The sequence below is a fragment of the Papaver somniferum genome, chromosome 11 (assembly GCF_003573695.1).
Source record: "Papaver somniferum cultivar HN1 chromosome 11, ASM357369v1, whole genome shotgun sequence".
NCBI lineage: Eukaryota > Viridiplantae > Streptophyta > Magnoliopsida > Ranunculales > Papaveraceae > Papaver > Papaver somniferum.
In genome coordinates this window covers 136558749-136569396 of record NC_039368.1, presented here as the reverse complement: position 1 = coordinate 136569396, position 10648 = coordinate 136558749, and the positions used below count along the sequence as shown (strand labels likewise).

Here is a 10648-nt window from a genome sequence, read left to right as displayed (position 1 = left end):
CTTTGTTTTCTCAACTACACAACCTGACAACCACCTAACCTGCAATGCCATAACAGCACCAGAACCCATCTGCTCAACATTCAACACCCTACAAAGTCAGGATAAGAGCCATGACCTGCAATTTCATCTTAAACTCAACTATACCTTCCATCTCTGTTCATACCAATAACACCATCAAACCATAGTTCAGAATTTCTAAAATTTACCTTGCACATTAAATAAAATTAAAATAAAATTCAATCCCAAGTTTTCATTTTGATCAGTAAACAAAAGACATAAGTCAATTAGCGAATTTACTTAGTTGGTGACTCCGTCTTTGTCTATTTGGTAATCTTTGAAGAACAATAGAATAGTAAACGAAATCGAATAACCTGATGATGGGATTGATATGTTGATTTTGCTTGTAATCTTTGCACATCCACGAGATATCCTTGTATGAGATTTTGACGATAAATTGACTAGTCAGCGCGAAATATTGCCTGACATAACGGATTTGGATGGAATCCGTTCAATAGGCTTAGTTTGTAAGAAATAAAAAAAGAGGCTTAATTTGAAAACGAGGGTCCAGAAGACCTGTAAGTGTATATATTCCAACTATTATTCAATCTGTTTATATCCTGGGGAAGTTGACTGCAATGTAATTGTGTAATCCTTTTCTTTAGTGAAAATATGGATCTTAGGGATAATATCATTGACGTTCTAAGATTTTCTTCAGGGAAACTCATGAATAGACGAGGAAGAGGGACTTTCCTCTATTAACAACTTCTTTTGTCTTAAAAGAGATAGAGTTGGATCGAAAAGGAAAAAAGAAATACAAGAAGAGGAGGCGCCTAAGTGCGTACAAGAGGTAAAGCAGAAGCAAACCCAAGCACAGAGAAAATGCATCAACTAGGCCAGACACCTAGACGCCGCAAAAACTAACAACAAACCGAAAAGGGGCTTTCATCTCGTTTTCTTAGCAGGAGTTCTCTTATCTACCAAGCTTCAGGGGCCGATGTATGCACAGGCTTCCCCTGGCTGAAGCTAGAGGTCAATCAAACAAAAAATATTTTTCTAAGGTAGTAAATGATAGCTTAATTTTGTCAAACCCAGCTACACATAGAGTCAATCCAGGGTAGGAATTTAGTGTCAAGCCAGGGTAAGGAATTTTGTTGAGAGGTTCTTAAAAGAAGTATGCAATTATGGATAAGAGAAGTTGTTCTTTTCTTCAATTAATTCCATCGGAACTCAGTAGATGTGGTAATGGTTCGTAAGTGATGTTTTCCATTGAATGCGCTTATAGTTTTTGAAAAAATTACTCATCCGAGTCAGATCTCTGCACATTACTAATGAAGACGACATCGACATGTGTTACTGGGATTGAAAACATAGATTGTTCCATCAATCTCCAATGGAACAGAATCCGGGAGCTGTTAAATTCCAGTGATGGAGGGAGTTCCATGACGCTTTCGGGTTTGTTAAACTCCACTGATGGGTTATGGTCTTGTTGTGGAAGTAAAAGAATATTTATCTTCACTAGAAATCACATTGAGAAACTAGATCCACAATTACTAAGAAGTGGAAGGATGAATATGAAAATAAACATGAGCTTTTGTTCATTTGAAGCATTGAAGGGTTTGCTAAAAAACTATGGAGCAAGTGATATGGTTTTCTTTGCGTCTGTGAAAGGTATGGAGCAAGTGATATGGTTCATTTTAGAGCTTTTTGTTTTATGTGTGCTTCCGTTTGCGATCCTGTGTCCTTTCTTTGCACTTTTCTTGATTTCAGATTCTTATTTAAATTGAAAGAGTGATCTGGTTTCTGTATTATGTTTCTGTCATCCTTATAGCGTCTCCCAAATATGTGTATACATAACTGTTGTGTATGGATCGTACCTGCATAAGAGCTAAACCCCACAACATGCAAGAACAGTAGAGTCAGTAGTTCACCATCGCAAATTAATCTATAATCGTTATATATCTTTTGTCCGGTTTAGTTATTGGCAGTTGGTGCCGAAGAGAAAACCTTATACACTGCATACACAATCGTGTTATTAAAGAATTTGCAGTTAGAATTGAAAAATGCACTCAGTATAGACAAAATGATCCCCTATATTTTTAGAACAAAGTGTAATACGATCATTTATGAACACCGGCAGTTTGGCACACAAAAAAGTTTCACTTAACAGCGTGCCTTTCATAAAATCCTTTAATTTTTTGAACGAATGCTATTCATAAACTGATGACTTGAGTGGTTTCTATAACAGAAAATCTACTTTGTTGTTTTGGGGCTTGCCTGTGATTTTGCTAATCCGATATGCATTTATTGGGGTGCATTCCTTAGTGATACTTCTAGTAGTGCTTGGCCCATCATGAAACACATTGAGAAGCTGCTGCCCATATCACCCGGAAAAGATTGTCAAAAAGGGACATGATATACAATTATGCTAATAGGACATCCGATGTTCTTTTAATAGGTAATCTTCTTATTTGTCTAGCACCGTAAAAAAAAATTTATAAGTGCATAATTTTTTTTTCCAAACCACCCCAAATCTTTAATCCTGATTACGTCACTGCCAAACTTGTCATTGCAAGAGACCGCATGCAATTCAGTTTAAGATGTTGGCAACATCTACAGGGTTGCCTCTAAGAAGCACATAAAAGAGTATAAAGTTGCATAAACTTGTTTAACTATTTTTGTACATTCAAGGGTCTCCCACCATGGGTCCTCCCTAATATTAAAGCCCATGGACGGCCCGCCCAATGTTTGGTTCAGGGCGCTTACATATATAAAGGAAAGAGAAGGGCATAAATCAGGGCGGAGCTAGGATTTTACGAGAGGGTGCAAGAAAAAAAAATCTGAAAAAACTAGGTATCAACACACTTGCAAGTCTCATGTGCAGTCTCCTGTGATTTGTGTTTATGGGAGAAAAAGAGTTTGGTTAACGTATTTGCTTTTGGGCTTTAGTTTGGGATGGGGTGCATATATTGGACTTTTAGGGGTGCAAATGTTTATATATATATTCTTTAGCTTTAGAAATGGAGGACTTGGTTAAAATTTTGAAAATCAAGGGGTGCAGTTGCAACCCTTTGTAATGGGCTGCCTCCGCCCCTGGCATAAATTCTGGTTTCTTTACCCCCAAATTTGTGATACAAAACTGAGCGGTGAGAATGGCGAAAGAAAAAGCAAAGGGCAAGAGTGAAATTGAATGGATTGAGAATTTGAGAAGTAACATTTAACTTTAGTTTTCTGGGACCACTTTTCTCTTAACTTCTTCTGATGACAAGTGTTATGTGGACCATTTCACTATACTTCTTTTGTTGACAAGTGTCATGGGGACCATTTCACTCCACTTTCCTTATTGACAAGTGTCATGAGGACCACTTTGATTGATTAGTTCTCTTAATTTCCTTAATTTTCTCTAAAAACAAAACCAGCCTATTAAAAAGTAATGGAGGGAATACAAATCATGTTAAATAGACTAGAATTATTGATCATGAAAATCGAAACAACTGCATTATGCAAATTGATCTTATTTTAGAGTATATATATCTTGAGAATCATATGGTAACAACTGCATTATGGCAAATTGATCTTATTTTAGAGTAATAATATCTTGAGAATCATATGGTAACAAATGCCATAGATCACGCATTAAATTTTGATTACCGAAAACCCATTATAAATGCGTTCTTCCTCGGTCAATCAAACGACAAAAGATAAAAATGGGAAGTTCCTCAATGAAACTAGTCGTGGTGGCTCTGATTCTATCTTTATTGCTTCTCGGTGGTTTCTTAGCTGAAGCAGCAGGGAGGATTAATGGTTAGTATGTATATATTTAGTTTCAAAAGTTCTTAATTATAAAAATTCAATATTTGTTTTTCTCTTTTGACAATCTTAAGTAATGTAGATCGATAAAATATGATCAATAGCGATCCATTAGATAATCTATGGATGATTTTTTTTTTTTTTTAACACTATGCAGATGATGCAGCAGCAGCAACACTAGCAGTAACAGCAGACAAAGAAAGAAGATGCGTCTACCAAGATAAAAGATGTGAAAGTACTCAAGAAATGTGATAGTCGCTGCAAATCACTAGGTTATCCTCGTGGTGTATGTTTTATCGCTGTAGAATATTGTTGTTGTCGTCCAAAGAAGTAGCCATGAATGATGAAGCTAACAGGAAAGAACTAAAAATAATTGAAAATTATGTTATTTATAAGTAGTTTATTTTTAAGTTTTCTTGGTGGATAAATTTATGGTGCTGACCAGTTTGAACTTTGGTCATTGCCGGTAACTGGCCGTCTAGCCCAGCAGTCGTAATATATTCAAAGAGAAACTACATATATACCGGTCGTTGGTAGTACATTAATTTCGAACAATTTCAGAAAGAAAAAAAAAAAGAACATACCAATGATAATAGACTTCCAGCCACATCTACCCAATGGCAAAGCTTTTTACACCCAATTCAAGATATGATACATGATAAACACTAGATTAAACGTGTTGAACTATGAGAGGTAAACCGTTTGTTGGTCTAAGAGAAAGCATGATAGCAGGAGAATGGATGTAACTCGGGGAAAGAGTAAATGTAAACCTAGTGAGTAATAGAATTAAAACAATTTTGTACTCCATAATTGTTAAGTTCCTTCCAATACACATTCTTCCACCAAAACCAAATGGCAGATACCCCATTTTGTGTTTGCATCCTCCATGTAGAGTATCATCTTTAAACCTCTCTGGTTTGAATTCATTCACATCATTCCCCCACAAATCCGAGTCGTGATTCATGCCTACCAAATCGACCCATATGTTTGTTCCGCTCGGAATTATGAGTTCACCAACTTGAATGTCTTCTCTTGCTTGTCTCTGGACATTTGGTGCTGCTGAATATAACCGCAAGACTTCATTCATCACCCATCCCATCTGTACATATGCATATTCAAGACAGTTAATAATTAATTTGTTAGCGTCTACGGCCAAATTATGGGATGAAAGTCTATTTTCAGGGAAATAAATAGAAGTACGAAGATCAGTATACCTTCTTAAGTTTTCTGATATTTGTGAGATCATTTAGAAGCAATTCCCCTTCTCCAATGACTTGTTTGATTTCTTCTCTAAGATGATTTTGCCATTCTGGGTGCAAAGCTAGTAGGAATAAAGTCCATGTGAGTGCCAAAGCTGTTGTCTCATGGCCACTAAAAAACAAAGTCTTGCATTCATCAACTAACTCCTCAACACTTAGTTTCTTATTTTTACTATTATCATGAAGCATAATACCTAGAAGATCTTTTCCAGTAACTAAGACTACATTGTGAGGTTGCTTTGTTTTTTTGGCATTTCCTGACCTAGTTGCCTTTCCATCATGTATGGTTAGGTCCATCACGGTTACCCTATAAAAGGAACAAGTTATCTCCTGAATTTCAAGGATCTCAATGTCTTTCTCTCTAATGTCTCAAAAGGTTGTTATCCCTAGCATTCCAATTTCTATCTTTTCGGTGATAAACAGTATGTAAACTTAGCTAACCGGATACCATGTGACGCTAGAAGTTTCAAAAGTGCAACTAAAACGTTCTTCCCCACCCCCAAACTTAAATCTAACATTTCCTCAATGTTTCTAATGAAAGAGCAATACCAAAAGTAAAATAACACGAGGAGAAGTTGGAAAGATAGTACCTGGGTGAAGAAAATCAAAAACTAGTATACAACATACCACTTCCTCGATCGATGGTCAATCAAGGGTAAACAGGGTCCTCTAGAGGGACCTCCTCCAACATCACTTGTAGGAAAGGGCTCTAAAAAGGGTTTCAACCTATGACCGTTAAACTTCGAAGAACTACTACCATCCGGTGTCTCATTTCTCAATTTCAATATCTCCATGAGGAAAGACAGTGCGAACAATAAAAGGACCCGTCCACCGAGAACGTAACTTCCAAGGGAAAAGGAACCCTGATTTTGGGCATACCAAAATCTTTCAAGGCATACCACATGAAGACAAAAAAATGTTGTGAAATAGCAAAATCAGACTACCCCTTAGCCCAATTTTTTTTAATGGAAAATCTGCCCTTACGATTAGTGTTAGTAATATTGATTAGTGATTAAATCTTTTGTTTAGTGATTAAGATAATTTTCAGAATTATAAAAGGTTGCTTAGATGATTTTTTTGATCATGGTTCGGCGAAACATGTTGAGGTTCGGCTCACATCTATGAGCCGAATCTACCAATTGATGAACGATTCGGCTCACATCTATGAGCCGAACAACATCCTGAATAGCCCAGAAAAATAATAATTACTGGTTCGGCTTATATTTCGAAAATCGTATGAGCCGAACATCAATTTGTTATTTTTTGGGTTAAAATGTTGTTATTGGTTCGGCACATATTGAGAATATCGTAATAGCCGAACCTCATAAATCTACTAGGTTCGGCACATATTCTGATTATCGAATATGCCGAACCCCTATGCATCTCTATCTGTGACTAGGTTCGGCTTGAAATTTCATGAAATTTTAAGCCGAATTGTTCATATACACTTACAGGAAGCTTTTGTGATGAACAATTCGGCTAAAAATGCAACTCAATTTTGAGCCGAACCCAACACTGTAACCGTCATTTAATCGATGTAGGAGATTGGGTTTGTAAAACTTACTTTCTTATCCTTATTTCCGGAGTTGGAGATGCAGTTGGTTCAGTTTCTGGTTCAATTGGTGGTTGATTTTCAGTTTCTACACCTTCATCTTCAATTGGTTCTTTCTTCTTCAATTGATGGATTAGAAGACGATTTGGTTTGCCTAGTCCCTAGTTTTCTTTGTACGAGTCATTATGTGGTTGAGTTTAATTGACGATCAAATTTTTACGAATCGACAATTAATCACGATAACGAATTTTTTTTTCGCAGGAGGGGGAAGAGTTCGGCTAGAGGAGGAAGAAGAAGAAGAGATGTTAAGGGAAACTGATTTTGATTAGAAAACTGATTTTAAATTTTTATATTAAGGGTATATAGGTAATTGAACTACCCATAGGGTACCCCTTATAAGGTCACCCAAGATGGGACTATTGTTTTGTATGCCTTGAAAAATTTTGGTATGCCCAAAATCAGGGTTCGGGAAAAGATGTAAACGGGTATCACAGAAGAACTTTTTGACCTGGAGAAAATGACTTCCGTAAAATATTTCTATCATGCACAAGTTTCATTTTGTTCTTATACTCCTTCGCACTATCATAAACATCTATACGAATCTCGTCCAACTCATTGAGTTGAAGTTTCCTATGGGCTCCTGCCTTGTCAAGTGAAAAATTTATTTTCTTAACAGCCCAATAAGCTCTATGTTCTAACTCAACAGGTAAATGACATGTCTTGCCATACACAAGACGATAAGGTGACATTCTAATGGGGGTCTTAAACGCAGTACGGTAAGCCCATAAGGCATCAATAAGCCTAGACGACCAGTCTTTCCGATTAGGATTAACTGTTTTCTCTAATATACGTTTTATTTACCTATTGGAAACCTCTACCTGACCACTATTCTGCGGATGATACGGGGTATCTACCTTATGTGTAATACCATATTTCTTCATCAGAAACCTAAAAGGTCCATTACAAAAGTGCGACCCTCCATCACTAATTATAGCTCGCGGTGTACCAAAACGTGTAAGTATATTATTTTTCAAGAACTCAATCACAACCCTATGGTAATTGGTTTTACACGCAACCTCAATCCACTTAGAGACATAGTCTACGGCGACAAGGATGTATAGGTTACCAAAAGAATTAGGAAACGGACCCATAAATTCAATTTCCCACACATCAAATACCTCAACAACTAAAATAGGGTTCAAGGGCATCATGTTCCTACGGGAAATGGTTCCTAATTTCTGGCACTGCTCACAAGTAACACATTAACTATGGGAGTCTTTAAACAACGAAGGACAATAGAATCCACACTGCAATATCTTAGCAGCAGTCTTCTTAGCAAAAGTGACCTCCACAAGCATGATCATGACAAAAGGAAAATATGGACGGTCACTCTCAGGTATACATCTCCTAAATTGGTCTGGACAATACTTAAATAAATAAGGATCATCCCTAAAGAAGTGCTTAACCTCGGCTAAAAACCTAGAACGATATTGTTTACCCCAATGTTGGGGCATTCGACCAGTAACAAGATAATTCACTATATTCGCATACCAAGGTGATTGGGTAACAAAGAACAGTTGTTCATTAGGAAAGCTATCCCTTATAGGAAGGGATTCCTCATGGGAATCAACAACTAGCCTAGACAAGTGGTCTGCTACTACATTTTCAGCACCCTTTTTCTCTAATGTCTGGAGAAAACTCTTGCAACAAAAGTATACAACTAATCAATCTAGGTTTCGTATCCTTCTTAGACAAAAGATATTTCAAAGCAGCATGATCAGTATATATGACGATCTTAGAACATAAGAGATATGGTCTAAACTTGTCTAAGGAAAACACAATGGCTAAGAGTTCCTTCTCGGTAGTGGTATAGTTCAACTGGGCATCATTCAGAGTATTGCTAACATAGTAAATCACATGAAGTAATTTGTTTTCTCGCTGACCTAGCACAACACCAATAGCATAATCTGAAGCATCACACATGATTTCAAAGCACTAGTACAAATCTTTACATTGGCCACACTTAATCACCGTGTCCATAGGATTTTGGTCATGGATTTTTTTCACTCCAAAAATGTGGCATCAGGTGCCGAGACAAAAAGGTATCCCTATGGCTACATAAACTTTGAGTGGCTATAAAATATGATTTACCATGGCCATAACTCTAAAATCGTGTCTATATGGTACTCAATATTTTTTTTTGTAGTTAAGCATTTTCACTATCACCATGGCCATAGGATCCTTATAGACACACAATTTAATTATATGTGGCTAAAGTTTACCTTAAAGTCACGTGAATTTTATTATAGTCATGGCCTTTGTCATCAATTGGACACGCAAAATTCATTTTATCATGGCCAATTCATGAGTTGCAGTCACACTAATTTTTCTCAACCATGGACATCTCTATCATTTGGACACACGGAAAATAATTTAACATGGCTAATACATGATTTGTAGTCACGTTTAATCTATGGTACCATGGCCATCCATATTTTTGGACACATGATAAACATTTTACATGGCCAATTAATAAGTTATGGCCACTAAATATTTGTAGCATCGTGGCTAAATTTTTTCGAAAGACACATCAAGTGTTTTGAATGTAGCTATTGTTCACCTTTTGGACACATAAAGTGTTTTCAATGTAGCTATTGTTCACCTTTTGGACACATAGGATACCACAAACCATGGCGATAACCTTTATAAAATGACATAAAACGTATTCAACGTGGTAAATATTAGCTTTTAGTCACTCGAGAAAATTTCAATTTTATTGCTCAATTTATCTTCAGGGACCTATTGGCCCCTCTTTTAATGTAGCTAATGGTTAACTTTTACCTACCCTTATCTAGAGAATATGTAGTCAGAATATTAATATATCAAAATTGATATAAAATATCTTTTATTAATCACATGAGGGAAACATCACATATCTTTGATAAGTTTAGCAGTAAGCAGAACTCGGAAAAATCACCATTTCAGATGGAGATTCAATAATTAATAATTCACATAGTAAATCCATAGTACCACGACTATATATTTATCTGTAACTAGACTGTTGTACTCTTCATTTTCTTACTATTTCTCATATTCTTCAGTTCCCCATAATCCAGATCCGAAGCTTTAGCAATCTTCTTAATCTTCTTGGTCTTTGGGTATGTCATCATACTTATCTTCTTAGTGTTCTTAAGCTTTAGTCCACTCTCTTGACATCATCATGAAACTCAAATTATAACTCATTACTTTGGAACAGTTGTAGCTATCAAAGCCAGCACTTGTACCAGTCAAAGCTAACACTGATACCCCAGGAACATGGTTCCTTACAGGCGAAAGGTTGGGATAGCTGGGCCTGAAGAAGTGCAGGGAAAAAATATTGAGAGTTTGAGACTACAGATAGAGTATGATGATAAACTACTGAAACTGATAGATTCGAATGTCATTCCCGCTGTTAAGCAAAACTAAGAACAAAAGTTATTCATCCTGTTTGGTGCATTACCTTGTTATGTCGTCATCACATACTACTTAATAGCTCCGAGATGCGCATCTGATAAAAAAACACCATCCCCACATGGAAATGACAAACTCTACCATAAATGAAGTATCCATCTTGACAAACTGATTGAACATAATTACATGTATATGGGTAGACAGTCGAATATATACATACCTCACCTATGAAAAATAGATTCAGTAAACCTCTAGGATATAGCTTGGTCTGCTTTGACGATGAGATTCAATAAATTAACCTTGAGGTGTTGCAATAAGTTCTGGAAGTAACCTTAACACGGCTCTCGGAAGTTGAATCTAATGACAAAACCAGAATATACAAGTCAGAATATATATGTTCTAAGTTTACCTCCCTTTACAGTTTTATGTTTAAAAACATAAATATCCAACACCATGATCAAATTTAACCCCATCGTAGTTCTACTAAGCGTATATTCTTGGGTGTTTCACATACCAAAAAGGATAAAGAAGTTACCCTTTTCCCGATTTCTAATGTTTGAGTGGATGACATATATTCTAC

The 10648-nt window shown here is 36.3% G+C and overlaps 1 protein-coding gene across 1 annotated transcript; it reads right to left on the bottom strand.

Annotated features, from left to right (window-relative positions):
- Positions 1-4058: 4058 nt before the first annotated feature.
- On the bottom strand, positions 4059-9310 carry LOC113325273 (cytokinin hydroxylase-like). Its single transcript, XM_026573475.1, has 3 exons — positions 9301-9310; positions 5022-5287; positions 4059-4906 (listed from the first exon to the last, which is right to left on the bottom strand). The coding sequence occupies exons 1-3, from the start codon at positions 9308-9310 to the stop codon at positions 4478-4480; spliced, it is 705 nt and encodes a 234-aa protein (XP_026429260.1). The 3' UTR covers positions 4059-4477.
- Between the last annotated feature and the right edge of the window lie 1338 nt (positions 9311-10648).

Bases quoted from the DNA above. Each gene is read 5' to 3' on its own strand.
- LOC113325273 (XM_026573475.1), bottom strand. The intron at 4,907-5,021 runs GTATACTGATCT...GCATATGTACAG, and splicing joins ATATCAGAAAACTTAAGAAG to ATGGGATGGGTGATGAATGA.